A 23,424-nucleotide genomic window follows, 5' to 3' on the forward strand; every position below is an offset into this window, starting at 1 on the left:
GTTGCCAATAAACTTTCGACCAGGTATATGCTGTCCTCACATTTTTGAAATAGCTAGCTTAACATTAAAAGTACAAGGCCAAGTCAGTTTATATGTGAAAATAGCCAGCTTAACATTAAAAGTACAAGGCCAAGTCAGTTTATGTGTAAAGGTAGCCAGCTTAACATTAAAAGTACAAGGTCAAGTCAGTTTATGTGTAAAACTAGCCAACTTAACATTAAAACTACAACTCCAAGTCAGTTTATGTGTAAAAATGGGCAGCTGTTAATCTGGATGCCAGCAACTCATGACAAGACTATAAATAACATAAAGATGGCTCTGTTAAACTGGATGCCAGCAGCTCATGAGAAGACCATATATAGCATAAAGATGGCTCTGTTAAATTGGCTGCCAGCAGCTCATGAGAAGTCCATATATAACATAAAGATGGCTCTGTTAAATTGGCTGCCAGCAGCTCATGAGAAGACCATATATAACATAAAGATGGCTCTGTTAAACTGGATGCCAGCAGCTCATGAGAAGACTATATATAGCATAAAGATGGCTCTGTTAAACTGGATGCCAGCAGCTCATGAGAAGACCATATATAGCATAAAGATGGCTCTGTTAAACTGGATGCCAGCAGCTCATGAGAAGACTATATATAGCATAAAGATGGCTGTTAAATTGGCTGCCAGCAGCTCATGAGAAGACTAGATAGCATAAAGATGACCATTAAACTGGATGCCAGCAGCTCATGAGAAGACTATATATAGCATAAAGATGGCTCTGTTAAACTGGATGCCAGCAGATCATGAGAAAACTATATATAGCATAAAGATGACTCTGTTAAAATGGATGCCAGAAGATCATGAGAAGACTATATATAACATAAAGATGGCTCTGTTAAACTGGATGCCAGCAGCTCATGAGAAGACTATATATAGCATAAAGATGGCTCTGTTAAATCAGCTGCCAGCAGCTCATGAGAAGACTAGACAACATAAAGATGACTGTTAAACTGGATGTCAGCAGATCATGAGAAAACTATATATAGCATAAAGATGGCTCTGTTAAACTGATGCCAGCAGATCATGAGAAGGCTATATATAGCATAAAGATGGCTCTTAGAATCTATGTGACCATGACTGATTAACTTTTGAAACCCAAATAACTGTCTTCCTGGTCTCAAATGAAAGCCATCAACAAAAAACACAGAACACAAGTTAATTACAGAAACCTTTTTTCTTCTTTCAATCTCTGTTAAGAAAAAGCATGTGAAAAGCATGTAACTATTACCTCCTCTGCATGATCAAATAAAGTGTCAAAAACGCCATAAATAATGAACAAAATTTCTTGGAATCCCTCTGGATTTTGACCATTTAACCCCAAAATCAATAGGCATCATCTTTATGTCAAATGAAAGCCATCTATAAAGTTTAGTCAAATAATGTGGTATGGAGCTCACATAGTTTTATAGAAATTGTTTATTTTTCTTCCAGTCCCTGTAACCTTAACCTTTGACCCAAACTGACAATGGTATCTTCCCTGTCTAAAATGCAGATATCCACAAAGACTGAGCAAAGTAGATGATAAAAAAAACCAACTCAAGATATCACATGCGAACCATTTTTTTCTTACAGTAAATTTGACCTATCAATTAACAGGATCCTTTCTTATCTCAAATACATACCATTACAACACTTGATCAAGTTATCTGGTATACAAGTCAAGTTAATGTGTTGAAAAAGTTTTCCTCTTTTCAGTAGCTGTGACACTGACCTTCAAGGATGAAATCTATAATTTTACCCCATAAGACCTCTATTTACAAGGTTTAGTAATGACACATGATGGAGAACTTAATGAAACCGTGCGAAAATTGAATAAGAAACAGCTGGAAGGATTGATGGATGGACTGAAAGATGGACATCATATAATGCTAAGCTCCACAGTCAATACAAAATTATTTTTCATCTACAAAATAAAAAGAATTTACAAAAAGCAAAGAAAAAGTAACTGTCTACATAATTTAGTGACATTTCAATGTTTCTCATATAGCAAATGGCAAAATACTACAGTGAATGTAAATGTGGGCAAAAGTACATGAGCTGTGTATACATGATTCTCCTAATGAAGTTTCCTTCTTAATTAATAACCTCAATTTAAATCAAAACTTTGCCAAATGAAGAAGGTAGTTCAAACAAATCTTCAATGAATTAAAGGTCTCAAAAAACAGGAAAATCAGTAATATGCAAATGTACTTTCTCAAGTTCAAACAAAACAGTGGCATTCTTACCAGGATCTGTACAAATAAGCAGAAAATAGAATTGAAATTTTGTATTAGAAGATAATAATCTTTGATGTTGCTAAGAAATGCTGAAAATAATACCTGAAAAGACACCCATTAATTCATTCCTTTTTTGCAGGTAGAGTTCAGTAACAGTATACTGGATTACCAAAGTATTTTTTTCCACTTGTACATACCACAGTCCCTTCCACTATATTGGTACTTTTGTACTTTCCATCAGTAAGGAATATACCAAAATGACTTACGAATCTTGTTATTAATTTAATAATGTTATCACCAGATTTTCATTTTCATGACAAAATAATTCGAAAACTGATTACTAAAGCTGTTGTATTTGTCACAATTAATTTTTAATATTAGAAATATAATTATATGTATCATCCTTTAATACCATGTTTGACATGTGTCACATAGTACCAATGTGGTGACTGAATGGGATGTGTGTTTTTTAAAGTTATTATGCATATTACTCAATTTGAACTTGGTTTAACTGCATGCAAGATGACCATATTTACCTTTAGGCCATATAAACATCTTAAAAGAGCTTAAATTTCTTGGTTATAATGTTATTGAAGCAGCAGTGAAAATATTTATTACATTTCACTCTACTGAATTATCAAAGTTACTTCAACCAGGAAATCCTGTATTTCAAGGCCTAGCATAAACTTTTATTCATAACAACGCTAACAACTTCCAGGTTTTACAACTGTAAACTTTATGATAAAAAGCAGAAGCATTAAATGTCCATAAATCAAACTACAATTGTAAGAATGTTAATACAAATTCATTTAAAGACAGGTGAGATATTAAATGATGTTTATTGCTTTATAGTCGTAAGCATAATTCACATTACAGTGCTGGTAAGAATGCCAAAAAAAGCAGTGAGTCAAAGACAACCCAACACCAACCTGGAAGAAAAGCCAGTGCTTTTTGTGCCTGGGATGAGAAAAGTGAATTACTGGAATTTTGTCCACCACTCTCCCCGACGCCACTGCCACCACCACCACCATGTTCAGGCCCGACACCATCCCCAGCCATGAGGTCAGGGGTTACTGGAGCTGAGGACGAAGCATGCACATCCTGTGCACATGCTGATGCTATAGGAATTATCTGTTTCCTACTACTTCTATAATGAATGGGAATCTTCTCTGCAACAAAAGATGGTTAAAGACTACCACATTAACAAAGAAGAAAACTGAAAGAAAGAAAGAACAAAAACAGTCAAATACCTTTCAGTGCAAAGAAATATTACAATTAATCATAATACAGGGAAATCCATGCAAGACACAACTTGTCATAACATAAATTTTGATTTAACCAGGCTGCTTCATGACTCCCCTATTTTTTGTTTAGATGTCCCTTACTCCTTGACTCTGTTCAAAACATTAGCCAAACTTACAAAATAGTAATTCTGTTAAGTTTCCTAAGTTAAAGATTTAAATCAGAATTAATGTTTCTACACAAAAATTACTAATTTTCATCAAGCATGAGGCTATCTTAATCCCACTTGTTAGATAAACTGGCAGACAGTAACATTATTACTATGCATTTGACTTGCTCTTGTTGATTTGCCTTCCTCTCCACCACCACCACACCCATGCATATAATTTTCAATCTCTCAATAATGCAGTTCAATACAATACATTCATCAAATTTTTTAAAGTACATAACACAGTTATCAAATTTTTGTTATTCTAATTATAATGGTATATTAGGCTAAGAAAAATATGTGTGTTTCCTATTGCAATGGTTTTTAAAATTAAGGTGGATAAGTAGGTTTGGTGGTGGGGGATAGGGGTTGGGCTTTTTTTAAACACTATATGTATATTATATTGATTAGCATATATAATAAACTAAGCACTTAAAGTACTGGGTTAAACTGGATCAATTAAATACACAAATCAATTTGGGATATTTAATTTTATAATGACTGGTATATATAATGTACTATGTGATTCAAGTACAGTACTAGGCTAAACCAGCTCAATTAGATGCACAAATTAATTTCAAGATTTTTTTGTTTTAATCCTGGGAGGAAAAAGTGCTAGGAGTCAGCAATGAAAAACAGGGATGGTCAGCCAACAGGAAACACAGTTCTTTTGTCTTATGCCTCATTACTGGCTGATAACTGAATTTATATAAGTAAAATGTCAGACAAAAAAAACTGGATTGGCTAAAACAAAATATAATTACAATTTGTTGCATCAAATTTTACTGTTTAATATGAAACAGTGATAAGTTTAGTCAACTTGCCAAACCTGCCCAAAATTTAATGTTCTTTAAAGTTTTGTGATTGGCAACTTACATGCATATGTAATTTGATCCTAACCTTATAATGAAATTAACTGAATTCAAAATCTGAAATAGTGCCATGAATAAAATGATGATGCACACATTTTACAATACTATCATACAACCCTCCATTTATAAAAATGAGCAAATGGTCCAAAAGCCAACATTTTGGTTAATACTAATATTGTAGTTCACGGGAGACAAATATAGCTAGCAACTTTCATTGATATGAGCAAACTGTAATTTCCTTTAGTCCTACACAAAAATTCATACAACGGATTTTAATACAAGATATTACATCTTAAGAAGTCAATTTAAGTTCATTATTGATAACATTTAATATAAATCAAACTGACAAGCATTGCTCAAAATATTTGCTTCAGCAAAATCCAAATTTCCTCTCTCTCAATATTAAAAGCACATGAGTCCATCAGAAACAAACACCAATGAACCAAAACTTCATAGCTAGAAATACACTCATAAACAGCTGACCATTTTTCCTCATTCAATCAGTAACCTTGACAGTTGACCTTTTGAGGCTGAAATCAATAGGCTACTTTCTTAACCCAAGTTTAAGCAATCCATGAAGCTTCATAATTCTAGATGGCAGAGAACTCAGGTTATGGTGCAGAAAACATTTTTCTTATTTTTGTCACACTGACCTTGATCTTTTATCCTATATCAATCAAGTTCTTACTTACCCCAAGTACGAGCCACCTATAAAATTTGGTAACTGAGGATGATGAACAACTCAAGTTAATGTGCAGAAAGAAAACTTGTAACAGACAGATGGATGGATGGTCAATATACATGCAGTATGCTCAGCCTTAAGGATGGCAAACACAAATATTAATGTGGAAGATTCTAAGTATCTTCAAAATTTGCTTGACATATGTACTCAACCAAAATTTTACGGGGCTGGGGGTGTATGTAAAAAAATGCATTGGAGTAACAGTAAAAGTATCATTATATTTCTTTTACCCCATTCCTCATTTGTAAACAATAATGACAAATATTTAAAATATCTTTGACTGCAAGCCTACACCATGCAAAAAATTATCAGACTGGTCCACAAGGCTTATTTATAAGAGAAATATTATATATAAATTAATCAGACTGGCCCCCAAGGTTTATTTATAAGAGAAATATTGCATAATACTGTATATGCTTTTTCTGCACTGAAAGGTCTATTAAAAGACTGAAAAAATCTAGAGTTAAATAAAGAAATAGAGGCCTCATTACAACTAAAATAAAGATGAAGGAAAGTTTACTAATAAGAAACTGAAAAAATAATGGCTGGTTCTGAATTTTAAAATTGTTAAAATTAAAAGTTGGTTAGTAGTAAGCATGATAATGCATAATGCTAATTATTAAAGTTGAAAATACTATCTGCAACATCATTCTGACATGCATTCATCTTCATAATTGCTCATAATCCATATTAACAGCTAGAAACATGAAATCAATATAGAAAAGATAACACTTCAATTAACAAGACTCTAGCCATGGCCCATGTGTCGAACTTGCCCCCCAACCATTGACTATAAAGGCATTTATTACCAAGATAACGGTACCTGCATACTGAAGCTATATTGCAAACCTGAAGAAGGTGTAATAAAATGTTATTTAAATAAAATGAAAGCAAAACACTTTAACACTTAGGTGAACACACTGTCTGGACATATGGATGGATGCGGACAGACATACATGCACAGAGACGCATGGCAGGCTCAATAAAAAGAAAGCTTTGACTAAGAAAGGCATAACAAACATAGAAAACACAAGTATTCATATCCATTGTACAATGAAACCTGTCATAGCACACACTTCTACATAAAGGACATATGCTCTTAAAGAACAACATGTATCTGCCCAATAATTTTAATTATTTGAAACTTCAATATAAAAAATCCCATATAGGAAAACATTTACTGACCTTATAAATATGATCATTTGTAACCCCTGTAATAATGAACCCCATAATGGACAACAAGAATGCATCCTTTTTATCATAGTCATAATCATTTGAAACCTCAGTATGAAGTATCCCATAAAGCACAACATATAATTATGATCATATGTAACCTCAATATAAAGGACCCCAGAAAGAGCAGTATGTATGAGTCTCCTCTCTTATAATTATAATGAGTACCCTAAATAGAAAGGACACCATCGAAGGCTATGTATTCCTTCTTAAATATTATGACTGCTGTTAACCTGAATATAAAGGACACTGCAAAGAACAGGTACAGGTCCCTTCTCTTATAATTATGATAATTTGTAACCCTAATATAAAGGACACCATAAGGGACAATCATTTATGGCCCCTTGATTGTCCTTTACAAACAGGTTGTATTGTACAGTTACACAGTACAGTGATGGAATTTGGTGAGAAATTACCTGTAAAATATTTCCTTATGTGCTAAATAATTCAGAAAGACACTGAAACTACTTGACTCCATCTTAAGCCCCTAACAACTACTGAAAGGGCCATTGGGGACTTATTGCAATCCTACACCACACCATTCCCACCAATATGGGTTTGTTTCTGCACCATTTTAAAAATGATTTGAGAAGAGTAATATCAATTAAAGAACTTACTCTTAATTTTACTAAGTACATGTGAGGCCCAGAGTGGCCGAGTGGTCTAACGCGCTCTCCGTTTCGGATCACTGCCATCTCACCCCTGTCTGCGTGGGTTTGAGTCTCAGATTCAGCCAATGTGGGTATGTGAGAAAGCGTGCCAGTAGCTTCTCGTGGGTCGGTGGTTCTTTCTGGGGTTTTCCAGGGATCTTCCTCCACCATTAATACTGGCTGCCATATATAGCCTATCGTGTGCTGAAAAATGGCGTTAAACCCTACTACAACAACAACAACAACAACTAAGTATGTGTAGTTTGCAAAGCAAAGCAAAGTTTCCAATGAAATCATGGCCATCACAAGGTAATTATCAATCAAAATCACAAGGTAATTATCAACCAAAATCAAAAACATGGTCAACATTAGATAACAATGGCATTTAACAAGCCTAAGCTGTAACCTAACCAAACATATAAACATTGTGCATGTTTACAGTCTGTGGACAATATATTTTGATTTACTTGTGAACATGAAGTCAACAAGAGGTTTGATGTACAGATAATCCAAATGATCAATTAAAATTGTGCATCATCATGTACTTGAACATAATGCTTACTCTTAGAAATGTCCTAGGTATTTCAAGTCCGACATCAGAGCAACTTGGATGACTTGCAATTGCAAATTTCCATGCATTTAACTGAACACTGTCTTTTTTAACAGATTTTATCTTGTCTTTTTTTAACAGATTTAATCTTAACATGTGTGCTCCCTCTAAACCCTTCCTTCAAGCATGTTTTAATGAGTTTACGTTATACCTTTATCTTCAATTTTATATAACTTATAAGTGGAATAGTTTACCTTCCAGAAGTGTTTGTATAAATTCTCATTTTTTGAGCATTATATAAGGCACCATATAGCCATAATTGTACTGAGATGCTTTTAAACACAAATATACACATTCAAACATGTCCTCTCAATACACAGTGGTAACCCAGGGAGTCATGACACATATATATCTTATTTTATGAATGCATATTAATTTTTTAAACTTTTTTTTTAAATAAGAAAATTTTTGTTTTTACAACTTCTGATACTTCCCATGGCTCCTGGGGAAAGCCTGAAGCATATGGTTACCATAAGGCCATTATCAGAAATGGTTGCACGATGTCACACTCTCATGGGTACAAAAACTATGGCAGCCCAAATGGAAAATAAGCATGTCAATACATCATTACTATATGTAAAACTGGTAAAATAAATTTGTTAATAAAATGTGGAAAGAAATAGTACAAAACCACTATAAAAATATACAGTAGTTGATCCAGAGTAATTTTGGCAGTAATTTACTTACAGCAAATTTAAATGCACCATGTAGACAAGGGTCAAGAGAGATGGGGTATTTTGTGTATGCCCACAATATTGTTAAATTAACTATTCTTATGATAATCATTTAAAGTAATAATTTATGTTAATAATATTCACATGATGTTAGGACTATATGCTATCCATCTAGCATTTTGATGTATACCCAAAATATTTCACTATAGGTTGTTGTTGTTGTAGAATATAATGCCATTTTTCAGCACGATAGGCTTTACATGGCAGCCAGTATAAATGGTAGAGGAAGAACCGGGAGAACCCTAGAAAGAACCACTGACCCACCAGAAGCTACTGGCAAGCTTTCTCATGTACCCACATTGGCTGAGCCCGAGACTTGAACCCACACAGACAGAGGTGAGACGGCAATGATCCATAACTGTGAGCACTTCAGACCACTTGACCACTTCCCTATAGGTTTCCATATGTGAATGTTAATGTGTTTGGTTAAATTGTCCTCATAATGCATTTTTTGCTCTTTGCAAACAAAATTGTTCATCAAGATGCTAAAGAAGTTACAATTCTAGTTCTTTATTTTAACAAGGTGCTATATTTTTTGTGTATGTTTGGTTTACAAACAAGGTTAAGAAAAGTATTATTTACAGATAATTGAAATTTTAGTTAATTTTCAAACCAAAATGATGTACTGTTATTTATCAATTCTTTATTTTACTTATACTCGATGACTGCCATCAATGATGTGTTGATCTGCTTGTACAGGTGGGTGATGCCCCAATATAAAGCAGATGCCAGTGCCATACTTTATGATAATGTCCATAACCCAGAAAATGACCATGTTGGGTGAACTGACCTTTCTGCTGGCCATGGCATATGTCAATCAACTAGCATAGAATAAAACATTTCAGAGGGCTACCTAATCAATCTAATCACCCAGACAGGTGTAAACATTTCCTGATTGCATTTTGACAAGTGTATACTGCTCAACAGAAAAAAGTTTGTCCAATTAGGCAGGTAACATGGACAATTAAGGTTATACTGTATGGAGAATTTAAAATTGTTTTGATTCCAAATTTTTTTATAAAATTTTAATGATTATTTTCACAACTTACTTAAATACAATCTGCCAATTACAGTGATGTTTTCTCAAAGTGATAAATAACTATTTTAAATAAATATCTATGTTAATTAGTGGCTGGAGCATTCTTGTCAAATCTGAAAGGTCGGCTGCCATCCATTGGTTTTGAGGGTCTGCACCAGTTACCTCATGGATCCATGTACAGCATGATCATTACTTACTGGTGACTGTGCAGTATATTTTGAACTTGCAACAAACAACACACACTGCAAGGTACATTTTGCATCTGAAACTTACAAATCCTGCACACATTTGAACTTAATTAGCAATCATTCTGAAACTGGTTCCATCCAGTAACTGGCGTATTCCCTCAAGGAGAAGACAGGGTAATAAACAGGAAGATGGATGGATGGATGGATGGATGGATGGATAGGGGATAAACTGAATGACATAAGTATTTTAATAGAGCTGGTATGACAATGTGCTCTCTGTGCATATTGTTGTTGTTGTTGCTGTTGTAGGGTTTAATGCCATTTTTCAGCACAAGATACATGGCAGCCAGCATTAATGGTGAAGGAAGAACCCAGAAAACCCAGGAAAGAACCACCAATCCAAAAGAAGCTACTGGAAGCTTTCTCACATACCCACATGGGCCGAATCCGAGACTCGAACCCACGCAGACAGAGGTGAGATGGCAGTGATCTGTAATGGTAAGCCCTTTAGACCACTCGGCCACTCTGGGCCCCTCTCAATGCATATTATCTCTATATAAAAATATATAGGTGACCTTTATCACATTGTAATTCACAGATAAAGTGGTTCTGATTCATGCCATTTTATTGAAACTCCTAAAGGATCATGAAATCTAATATTAAGTTGGAAATTATCCACAAAAATCTAAAATAAAAATTCAATTATATTATCAAAAAAGAAGAAGAATCCTCAGGGATTGAATACACTATAAAGCAAGTTATTTTTTAAATAATAAATAATAATTCTACTGAAGGCTGAAGGCAAAATGTAATGAAGACAGCAATCCTCTGGAATAGTGAACAATAAGAAATGACAAAAGACTAATAAAAAATATACTGACAATTTTTTTGGAGTAAATTGCTTTAATGCTTCTCTATTAATAAAAACATGTTGAGCATTTAGTTTCTAAAATTTCCAAATTAGAGCATAATGATTGTGTATTTTGAAGCCAAAGAAGTACAGAGTTCAATATAAAGACCATACCCCTCTATAATCCAGTAGCGGCATTGAAAAACTGTTGTTGATGTTGCTGTTTAGACTTTAACGCCATTTCTCATTGCTAGATAGCCTATATGTTGCAGCCAGGAAAACTGGTGGCAGAAGAACCTGGGAAAACCTTGTAAGAAACACTGACCTACCAGAAGCAACTGGCAGCTTTCTCAGTACCTACACTGACCACAGGCCTGGCCCTAGGGCAAGGTGAACAAGGAAATCACCTTGGCCCCCAAGCTTAAACTTGCAATGCAATTTATTTGCTTGGGGCCCCATGCTCATCGCTTGCTGCCTTGGGCCCCGCACCTCCAAGGGCCAGGCCTGATTAACCAAGCCAGACACTCAAAACCATGTGGAGAGAGGTGAGATGGCAGTAATAGCTAAAGGCAAGTACTTTAGACCACTCAGCTACCTGGGGCTCCATCAACAACTGCTGAGAGCATTATGTACAAAACTGTAATATAGCAAGAATGTTACAAAATGCAATGGATGTGTGTATGAAGGAAAGGAATGAACCCAGCAATAATTTTACTAACTGACAATTTATATAACAGGATTAAGACAGCCCCATCCGCAATAAAAAAAATAAATCAGTCCGATGTAAGAACAGTAGATTATTATCTATAAGCTATAGGTGTCTCCATGTAACTGAACTATCTTGCACTGTCTGCCAGCTTGGCTGATGTTTTGAGAAGTGTCAGGGAATGAAGGACATCCAAGACCAAAAATAGGGAGCCATAACACGACCAAGTTATATCCAAATTCATGTTAAATAATGGATTATAATGGGTTCCCCAGTATGAAGAAAATATTACCATGGAATAGAACCTAGAATTAATGTCAGTGTCAATCAGTATCAATCTGAAAGTGCTTCCATAATTACTGAAAATTATACACCTACGATTTATGCCACAACTCCGTACTAAATCCAAATATTAAAATAATGTACCTTTAATACAAGATTAAAGAATAATTGTGATGTTAGGTTCAATATTAAGACTTACCTCCTGTTAAACGAGCAGGATAACGCATCCATACAACACGGAATGGCACAGCAGTAATATGCCTGGCTGGATGTTGATAGCCAGACATTTTTCTCTTTCAACCATTATATCAAAGCAAACCATATGTATCATGAAAGTATTTTCAATTAAAATTGATAAGGTCTCATTTGATTCACAATGTTATCCAATGAACATATAACTTTCTTATCTTTTTGTCAAAACAGAAAACAGTCAACTTTTCACGTCATAAAAGCAGGATAATATTAACAGCTCTTTAAATCATCTCTTCTCCATGTTATAACAGTGAAATGACAGATTTCCTTTTGAATAAAGCATTATCAATTAAATATCACAAACATTTGTGCAACACAGAGCATGAAAGGATATACAAGTAGATAATTTATTGATCATGTCTGTGTTCACAATTGCCATACCTGAAATGCTCAAACAAAATTACTTTCCCATACTGCCTTTCCACTGACCAAAACAGAAATAACCAATACAACACTCTGTGATTATGAAAAGACCATGATAAGATAACTTGAACCAAAATTTTATTTGAAATATTCAGAATAACTAGTAACCTGTGTTAAATAAAACTTCTTGAAGCTGATGAAAGGGCAATAAAGATAGGTTGTTGACCTACCTGAAATAGACTTTAAATATTGCAATGTCATAATGGTATGACTTACTAACTCTAACAATATAAATTTTGTGTATGCATAGACATAAATTCAAACATCTGAGAAAGCTGTTAAATTGAACGTAAACACTTCAGCCAAATGAAAATTTGGTACATGGAGAGAACAAGGTTTTCTCAGTAGTAGCAATCAACACTTTTGCCTAAATGTTTCAGCATAAATTAATCAATGTCTAACATGATATAGTGTATATACAATATCTATATGAAACTCAAGTGTTTAACAACCTGGAGAGAGTTATAAGGTAGAAATCTAAGCTTTATAATGCCACCCAAATCCAGACAAAAATATGGACCTTACCCCAACAACTACACCCAAAATTTGGAACCTAAACTGTCAGCAAACTATTACCATATATACTCATTTAAATGTTGAGTTCATCAGCAAATAACACAGACCCTGATCTGCCATAGCATAATAAGCCAGCTGATCAGGGTCTATGTCTTTTTCTACTGATTACTTCTTTTTTAAAAAAGCTGCATAGACCAAGATCTCCTTGCACATTATGCCACATCAGATCTGGGTCTGTACAGTCTGCATTTGGACTTGACTTATAAGCAAGTATATACATCATATAGCATCGTTTGGATGACAGGTAGATATTTTCTCCACACTATAAATTTTTTATCACAGTTGTGAATATACAGGCATCCAATCCAAAAGTACAGCTTTCTTCATTTCATTTTCAAAATGACAATTTTAAATTTTACCATTTCCTTTTCTCCAAATTCCTGCATCAAATGCTTTGCTGTTTATCTTACCAAACTATTGACAAAAGTAAGTATTTTTTGGTAAAATCTGTGTAATTCATGTGCATGCTGACTTGGTACTGTCTATACTCACTTATAAGTCAAGTTCAACAGCAAAGTGCACAGACCCAGAATGTACTGGCAGATCTGGGTCTGTGCAGTTTGTTAGGGGTAATTAGTATAACAAACAACACAGACCCTGGTCTGCAGGCACTTAATCAATGGCAGATGATGATCTTTGATGTTTGAGTTTGACTTGATTTACAAGAGTACATATTTTAATCTGGGACTCAAAGAAAGACATGGTGCTAAGAATCACTTTTCCACAGCATTCCATGAATATTAATTCTTATCTCAATAGATTGCTCTTCCCTAGCTTGGTGTAAATTGTATGGCATATCATCTAATCAAATAAAATGACAGAAATGATTATTTAACTTCATACATTTTTTCTTCAAGCAAAATCGTGATTAGATAGATTTAAACTTTGTTAGCTGATTTACAGCTGCCTCCAGCTGAGCTAAACTGTAAGTGTACAATAATAATGGATTCTAGTAATGCCTCATGTACAATGGATTTTTTTTTACAACAGATAAAAACTGTACTAAAATCATTTATTCTCATGGCTATCAATTTCATATTTTGTGATAAAGTATTTGTCCATACATTAATTCATTGATTAAGAAAGAACCCTTAAGGTTACTATACACAGATAAATGTCATTGGGTTTTTTAATTCATGATCTGAATTCATGGATTAAGAAGTCCTATAGTTTCCACAGACTGATTAATGTCATTTGGTTTTTAAATTCAGGATTTGTAGTAATTGTAAAATCCATGAAAACTGATAACCCACAACAAAATAGTGAAACTACAGTATTTTGTTTAACTTAGAAATAATTTATGAAAATATACATGTTCAAAAGATGTCATTCAACATCAAGAATGAAACCTATTGTGAGAGAAACCTTGGTAAACTGAAATCTCTCCATATCCAGGTAACTTTACTGGTCTTGATACTTTTTTTAATGTCAATAAACAAGAATTCAGTAGGTGAAACCCATTTACATTGAAAGGCAAAATAAATGTTCAGTCCCAATTATTAATTTAAAACAAATATTACACCCATAAAATACAAACTATATTAATCCTATAAACAGGATTATAGGGTTTAACTACACATCAGCACAATCCTGGCTATAAAGTGCAGAATAAGCTGAGGCATCCCAAAAATATAAAGTCCATATACTCAATTACAAGTTTGGTCCCAATGCAAGCAAAAATAGACCCTGATCTGCCATCATATAATGAGCTGGCAGGACAGAGTCTATGTTGTTTCTTCCACTAATTACTCCTAACAAACTGCATGGACCCAGATCCACAGATGTACTGTATTAAACAATGGCAGATCTGGGTCTGTGCAATTTGCATATAAAGCCAACTTACAATGAAGTATACATGGTAAAAACAGATAAAGGTATAAAGGTGGTAAAATCCACTAAAATAAAGAATATAAAAGTGTTTTAAATTTTTTTTTAAATACGTCAAGTTTTACTTTTAAAAAATTCATTTTTAAAATTATAAGACCTTCTCAGCAAAATCATCACTGCAGAACACATCTCAGGTTAAAAAGGTTGCCTCCTTTAGTCAATTCTTATGACACGCAGGAAGCCTTATCAGGACTATAAAACATTCCTGAGCCCTTAGGGGGAGCTTTCGGTCACATTGAGGAAAGTAGAACACAACACAGAAATAAAATGAAATTGCAATGAAATACTTATTACTGTATTTTTGAATGCATGGCTACACTGTATATTTCAGTGAACAAGAAATAAATTGAGAAATTGCCCCCAACCAATCTTCATTGCCCTTCTGGTCCATTACCTCACCTCCAACAACTCTGCTTCTCTAACACTCACTAAAACATGATTAATCTGTATTGTTTTCTATTTATTCCACTTGTCTGTTGTTTATTTAATACAGATTAAACTTATAAATGTGCTTTGGTCTGTTTATACTTCCAATTTCATTACTCACATCACATCTTTTTATCAAACAAATGCCTTCTGTATCTAGAAGTGCCTTTTAGTGTCCCATCTGCTAAAATTACCCCTCTTTCCCTCCACCCTCACCCCAAAAATACAATAATGAATTTGTACTTGAAATTAAAAAAACACATAGCATGGATATCATACTACTCGGACATTTAACAATGTGTTTCCACTATCAACCAATCAGAAACAAGCCTTTCAAAAGTAACATCATTTATGATTGGTTGAAACAAAATCTTAAGCCCAAAGTCTAGAGTTTTATTATTTTCAGGCCTGATCACTGAAATCCCTCTAATCATCTTGTGATGAAACAAAGAATTCTAGTAAACCAAAACCCCAACAAAACAAAATTTTAATTTGGTCCTGACAGGTTTTGGTATAACGAGGTTTCCTGGTTCTGTTTTCAGGCCTGCAATTTCCAAAATTTGTATGTTGTGAATTTGCCTAAGAATAATTACTTGTGTAATGGTACGAATGCTGGAAAGGCTTTTTTTTAGTATACAACTAAATCTTTACATTTAAGATTCAATCTTAACAAATTAATGTGATAACAACTGCATGTATGAACTGCAGTTTAACTGCAAATCAGGGAGCTCAAAGTTTTCTAGGAGCAAGTGGTAGAAGTTTTGGTAATTAAAATTTATTTTAGATTTCAGCTGCATATGTGAATAAAAATATTCATTTTTTTAAAAATCAGACCCTACTGTGCAGTTCAAAATGATGTGACCATTACATTTCGATGTCATAAATACTTGTAGCTGACAAAACAAACTGACCCTGATCTGCCCATGTACTATATGATGCAAATTAGAGTCTATGTTTTTTGCAGTTGGACTTGGCTTGTATGTGAGTATATATAGTAAACAACAGTGTTCTAGCTGTATACACAAACTACATGAAATATTTTTGTAACACATACAGAACAAAAAAAATCCAATATGGACTGGGTACAGTCAATAAATAATACAACCCAGTTTTATCTGAGAATGTGTAATATCAATATCTTTTTTAAAGAGATTTTTTTTCTTCATCTTTCATAAGAAATCAAACTGTAACACATCTAAAATGTATTTTGAGTTTACTGTATCTTCTTATCATGGAAGAAACAATTTACAGGTAAGTAATTTTTTTCTTAGTGAGATTGTGTGCATTTGGTCTTTAAACAGACTGGCAGTATATTTAATTTAGGTAAATAAATTAAATAGTATTCAGTGTATGCAAATTTCATATTAAAAAAGGTATAGGTAGCTCTAAGCAAATTAATGGGTTTTTTTTCAATATTCTCATGAATGCTTACTAAAGTCTGCTGTTCATGTGTACCATGGATTAAATTTGATTTAATAGTTAAACACAATTTGCAAGCAAACTGAACAAAACTGTATTATACCAAAAAAATAAGATGCATTATCAAGCAACAAAACGCCTCTCTGAAAAGAAGTCTTTGGGAGTCTATGTTGAATACAGTATACCTATGTGTAGTGTTATAACAATTACCTATCAGGCCATACAAAAAAAATATGTTCTGACCAGCATGTTTCTTAATGCCGACCCTAGCACCTTATTATCCAATGATTTTTTTTTAAAATCATATTAATTATAAATCTAACTTAAAAAAAGAAGAAAAAAACAAGCTGCCTACCATAATTTTAAAACCAGTGTAACCAGAAACACATATTATTTTGTTTGGCCACATTCAGTCAGCAAGCCTTAATCATGCAATAAAACTAATAATTGCTATGAAAACTGCCTTCTTTCAAAGTTTATAGGTCGCTGATTTCACTTGACAGGCACCAAGCTACAATAAAACATAATTGCTGACCGGTTACCATCATTAATAAATGCATAGACTACAAAGTTGTCCAAAGTATTCTACAGGCCATAATTTTTGTACTTGTCATTTAACAAAAATGTTCAGAGCATTAAAAACCTCTGAAATGTAAAACACTCCTTCATTATAACACTGTCCGTGGGAGTCATAGAATATACCACCTTATAGTGAGACTGCTTATAATGAAGTACATGTACAGTACTCTGTTATAATGCTATGCAAGCAACAAAAGATAATGCCTTATGGTAAGACTGCTTTATACTGATATACATGATACAATATTCCCTCATTATAATGCTGACAATGGCAGCCATACAGCAGAGCACTTTATAGTGAGACTACCTTATAATGAAGAAACTGATGGATGTAATTTTACTAAAACCTTAATGAGATGGGGTTGGTGACCACACTCAACTCACAACAGGAAGCTGTTATAAATATAAACCTTATTGGGAGAGAATTTCCTGCATGTTAACACATTAACCCCTGGTGACAAGTTAACGTGGCAGGAGGTAGTAGCATACTGCTGAGTTCATGGTTATGCATGATACACTAAAGTGGGTTGTATTATAGAAAGGTAAACAGATGTAGCTCTACAATGATACCAAATAATTTGGAATTTCAAAGTTGCACTACAAAATACAGAGTGAAAAACCTCATTTTTTGTACCCGATTTTTTCTACCCAAACTTGGCCCGTGATCGGAATCTGATTTTATGTCCGGATTTTATACTTTTTGGTCTTAGATCTAAGGCAAACCAATATGAACTGCAAACAGACAGATGAACCTTTGCAAAAAGTAGAATACGATGGGCATTTGGAATAAAGAGTGGTCTTAATACAAAAATAATGGATCTGTTTAGCACCAAAAAAATTCCAACTTTTACCCTTCTGCTCATGCGCGAGCCAAATAGCCAATAAAAAACGATGTTTATAACACAACTAGGCAGTATGTTATTGAAAGATCATCTGGGATTTGGTGTTTTTGGATGTATTCAGAAATAGCTTTCAAATTTCAGGTGAAAACAACAAAAACCTCTAGGGGTTAATGTGTTAAGTGAACAACTCAATCATTCATTCTAATTTATACATGTAACTTTCTTTGATCTTGATATGACAGTACACTGACAGATCAAGTTACTTATTTTACTCATTTTTTATGTTTTAAGGTTAAACAATTTTATTAATAATAGCAAAATGATGGCTAACAGAAAGAAGATTACAAATTGTAAGTGAGGATAAAGTCATCTTTGCTAGCTATGGTTCTGATAACCCTATCTACACCTTGGCATATCGAGCAGGTATTTCTGTGCTTCAGCTCTGTGAATTTCAAGCCACCACATCCAATCAAAATTAAGTTCAAATTTTAATACTGCTCCTATGTGATCAAGACAAGGGGAGCACACAACTTTAATTGACTGATAAATAAGCACTTTTCCAGTGCCCGGTCCGTGTTTGCACAAATACCTTTCACCCAAATAGACCTGTAATGGCTTCCCTCTGGTACATGGTCATACTTTTGATGTTAAACTTACAATGTATCCTTTTTAGGTCAAATGCCACCACTGTTTTCAGCCGATGTACAATGCACCATGCAAATGGTTAGTTGGAATTATATACTATGGGAGGCAACACATGAAATCCAATAGATGTCGCTTTGACAAAGCACCACTATAGCAGTTTGATCCAACAAGGTGTAGATAGGAATATCGGAACCTTGGATAGTGATGATGGGCTAGAGTCAGAATTCTGACTTGATTGCTCAGTGTATTTGGCATTAGAGAAACACAACTAACTTTTGCATTACTTAAGACTTATTTTGAACAGGAGTATGTTTTATAAGCATAAGTGCACAAATTATCCTAAGACATCATGAGGCATAAATACAATAAAACCTGTATAAGAAAGCTACCTCTTATTATGGACAAAAACTGGCTGCAATACCCCCGTCAATACATTCTAAAAAAAAAAAAATAACTGACAAATGCTATTACATCGCTGTGCAATAAATCTTAAGTCACTCGGAAACAATGCATTACTCTAATTGTAGTGTTCATTCAAATGTGTCAAAAAATTACAAATTTTACAAAATATAATTTGGTTTAATTTCACAATAAACAGATTTTCACACAGCATTTAATTGTCTGCTTACCACTACATGTATTAGAGAAATGACTTCTAAATATAGATGGATTTTACCCTGGTGACTTCTGGGCTATTGCAAAGGGTCTTCTGTCATCTCAAGAACTTTATAGACTGGGTTACATGTATATGGAGGTGGTTGTTATATGGAAGTTGGTCTCTAAGGAATATATAGTAGATCACTGATTATTCTGATGCTGATAAAAATAGACATCTCTCTGGATCACAAATTTCCTACAAAAATTTGAATCCCCAACTTATCAAAATGATCTGGATGATCAAACTCCATTTCCCACTGGATCAGGATAATCAATGTTTTACTGTGGCATGCTGGGTCTTGAGGAATGTGGCCATCTCATAAAGCTGGCTGTGTACAGAGGTGACTGTTAGAACCAAGTTTGATTATAAACATAAATCAGATAAACAGAATGTAGTCTTAACATAACTGTACATCTTAAAACAGTCAATAATTATTAGAAAATAAATTACAGTCTAAAAGAAATCGCTTGGTGCAGATTATAAAATTATAGGTTTCAAGCATACAGAGTAATCAATGGTTTTTTTTGCAAAATCTGTACAGGATTTAACGAATTCACAAAAAGTAACAACAAGGAAAAAAGATCTTTAAAAACTGTAGCAGTGCTTAACTCAGTACCCTAGAGCAGGCACTTTAAAAATGAAGCTGGTACATGTGCCAGAACATCTGGATCTCTACAGCTTGCTTGGAGTAATCAGTAGAGCAAACAACATAGATCTGATCTGCAGGCTCATTATGCGATGGTACATCAGCATCTTGGTTGTTTGCTATTTACCTCAACTTATAAGTGAAAATATATGGTAAGAAAATTATTTTCTTGTCCTAGATACAATATACTTTAAATACAGTACAAAATTCTTTATCGCGGCCTTTGCCCTTGAACCTGATATCATTCAATCATGGACAAAAGTTCAATGAACTTGCCTCAGACAATGTCACAACATACCCATATGCTAAGTTTGGTTAAATCTATAAGTAATATTTTGCAGGAGGAAAAAGAAGTTACAGAAGTGGTATCATTCAAGGTATTTTCCAGATATATTTACACACTGGGTTGAATGATATAAATCAGTCATACTTGTTTGTGTTAACATGCTCACAAGTCACAACACTAAACTGCTGAATTCGGATACTGCCATTAAAATCCATGTCAGAGTGGGGACTATCCACCTGTTCATCAGAATGCAACTAAATACAAAACCTGATGAAAATTCACTTGTATGTATAAATCACTGTATTCATAAACTTAGTGAATTACCACATTTAACCGATTCAGCCCCGATCCCGTCTGTAGGCGTGATGAGGCTGTACCCTACTTCAAAGCCCTGCAGCATCGAGGCCATTTAAGATAGACCAACGTGGGTGGTATTAAAAAAAAGCAGACAGATATAGCTCTAAAATGGTATCAAATAATCTGGAAGTTCTAGTTGCACTACAAAATACAGAGAGAAAAAGCTCATTTTTTGGACCTGGTTTTTTTTCACCCAAAATTCGCTCGAGATCGGAATGCGATTTTGTGTCCGGATTTTAGACCTTTTGGCCTCAGATCTAAGGCATACCGGTCTTAACTGAACACAGACAGGTGAACCTTTGCAAAAACTAGGATAAGGTGGGCATTTGGAATAAATTGCGGTCTCCATACGAAAATGATGGGTCTATTAAGCAAAAAAAAAAAAAAAAAAAAAAAAAAAAGAACTCCAACTTTTACCCTTCTGCTCATGCGCAAGCAAAATAACCAATGGAAATTGATGTTTCTAATACAACTAGGCATTATTCTCATGGATAATCTGTTGAAAACCGCTGTATTACGATGTGTTCAGAAATAGCACCCCAAATCTTGTTCCTACGCACATTTCAGACAAAAATGACAAAAACCTCTGGGGCCGAATGAGTTAAAGAAATAACTTTTGACTCCAGGGTTAATTAGGTCTGGTTTCCAAAATTCCTTCACAACAGTACATATATGTTGATCCAAACTGTAACATTTTAATGTAAAACCATTTAAATATTACAAGAAGTGTTTTAATGAAAACCTTACATCAATATCACCATTCATGCAATAGTTGTGATAAGATTTTTATGATGGTTATGGTGTCATTTTGGACCATACATACAAAAGGAGTGGTGATAAAAAGATATGCGAGTTGGCCATGGTGCTATATTAGAGGTCACATAAGGACCACTGTCATTAAAACTATGTTGCTTCAAATGTTGATACATGTAAATTCATCCATTCAGAAGAAGTAGCATATAAAGATTTTCAGGATGGCCATCAAGGCAGCCATTTTGGAAGTTGCATGAGCATCATGATGACTAGTGGTAATGATTTTCAAGATGGCCACTACTGCTGTTGTCAGAGTCCTGATCAGTGCCATTTTTATTTATGTGTAACTATATACAATGTCTTTTAGTGAAAACCCCATGTCACTACGACTACCCATTCAGGAAAAATAGCTATAACAAAACTTTCATGATGGCCACCATAGCAACTATACCGGATGTATCACCATATATTTTATTCAGGATGAATTAGTCTTTTAGTGAAAAATCCATGTCCCTACAAGTTACCTTTGAAAGTAGTGATACTGTTCTCAAACATGTGTACCATGTTGGCCATGTTGTTTCCTATTGTACTGGTTTTAAAATTAGGCTAGGCAGGTAAACATTATATATATTTAATGTGACTTTTTTTTTAGCCTATAGAAAAAAGTGATAGGGTCAGCATTGAGAAACAGGGATAGTCAGCCAATGGAAATACATATTTTTGTGAGACTGACCAGTAAAGGTAAAAAATTTATATTTTTAAAAACAAAGACCAACTTGTGGTACATGTATATAATGCAGCAGCCTAGCCAAGCCCCTTGGGGTACCTGAAAACAGCATTGCAAAGCCTTGTTAAAACTAAACAATTATGATAGATTCTGGGCTCCAAGCACACCATTTGTCAGATCATGACAAGAAAGCCCCATCAATTCAAACAGAATTTCCATTTCAACGGAGTACACAAGTTTCAATTTTAATATCACTGATCCCAATTTTATCACATGCAGTGCAACATAATCATTACAGTCAACCAAAATGCATTATTTTACTATTATGACACACTACTCAAATGTAATTTCCTTGGCTGCAAAATATATTTAAAGCACCGCTACTAAGTGAAAACATTTTGAATAGTCTTGTGCTATTAGGATCAATGATAAATCAACCCAGCATAAATTCAATCATTCAACTTTAGCAGTATTATTATATGGTAACAAAGAGACTGAAATGATAATCTCAGTCAGGCTTTTACTCTTGTATGTATATTGAATACACTGCACACTTTATTATAATACAAATCAGAAACACTTATCTGATAAATGACAGGGATTTATTTGAGTGACAAATCACAGCTGCATATATAAATAGTAAGCTTTGAAGATAATATCCAACACTAAGGTCTGAAAGAGATTTTATTCAGCTAAAGAGCCCTACACACCAGTAAGACCACATGTGGCCTTAAATATAAGTTTCTGGTAATCTTTAAAACACATTTCTTCTACCTCAGACTATTTTCATAAGGAACCCAATTTTGCAAGAGCTTAATGTACATTTCTTTCATTTCAACAATCTTATTGCCTATGTTGTTACACACAGCAAGGGTATAGGACCAAAAGTCTGCAAAGCTTATCAAGGATTCTCTGACCAATGCTTCTAACAGCTTAGTGACCAATGCTTCTAACAGCTTTGTGACTAATGCTTCTAACAGCTCAGTGATCAATGCTTCTAACAGTTTGGTGACCAATGCTTCTAACAGCTTAGTGACCAATGTTTCTAATAGAATAGTGATCAATGCTTCTAACAGCATAGTGATCAATGCTTTTAACAGCATAGTGACCAATGCTTCTAATAGCTTATTGACCAAGACTAATTTAGAGGAAAATCAATTATATGGCTCCTTTTAAGTGACTCTTCTCTCATTCTCTCTGATCAAGTACTATCACCTCAGATTAGTGTGTAACATGCAAACACTGCTTACCTTAAGTTGCATGCCATGATATTTTGAAGATGACTTTCGAAAACAAAAAATTAAAATACAGGAAAATAAACAATTT

At 34.0% G+C, this 23,424-nt stretch overlaps 1 protein-coding gene across 4 annotated transcripts in view; it reads right to left on the minus strand.

Moving 5' to 3' along the window:
- Positions 1-23,424, minus strand: part of LOC149801354 (leucine-rich repeat-containing protein 49-like) — a 170,828-nt gene that overhangs the window by 134,773 nt on the left and 12,631 nt on the right. For 2 of the 4 annotated variants that reach the window (XM_089955409.1, XM_089955408.1), the window contains exon 3: positions 3,196-3,435. In XM_089955409.1, the coding sequence (XP_089811535.1) occupies positions 3,196-3,435 (240 nt within the window). Of the gene's footprint in view, positions 1-3,195; positions 3,436-11,821; positions 11,998-23,424 lie in introns of those variants that run through there. The other 2 variants (XM_089955412.1, XM_089955411.1) reach the window with 2 other exon arrangements.

Source organism: Sinohyriopsis cumingii, chromosome 4, assembly GCF_028554795.1.
Source record: "Sinohyriopsis cumingii isolate HCF-2022 chromosome 4, ASM2855479v2, whole genome shotgun sequence".
In the NCBI taxonomy this organism is placed as follows: domain Eukaryota; kingdom Metazoa; phylum Mollusca; class Bivalvia; order Unionida; family Unionidae; genus Sinohyriopsis; species Sinohyriopsis cumingii.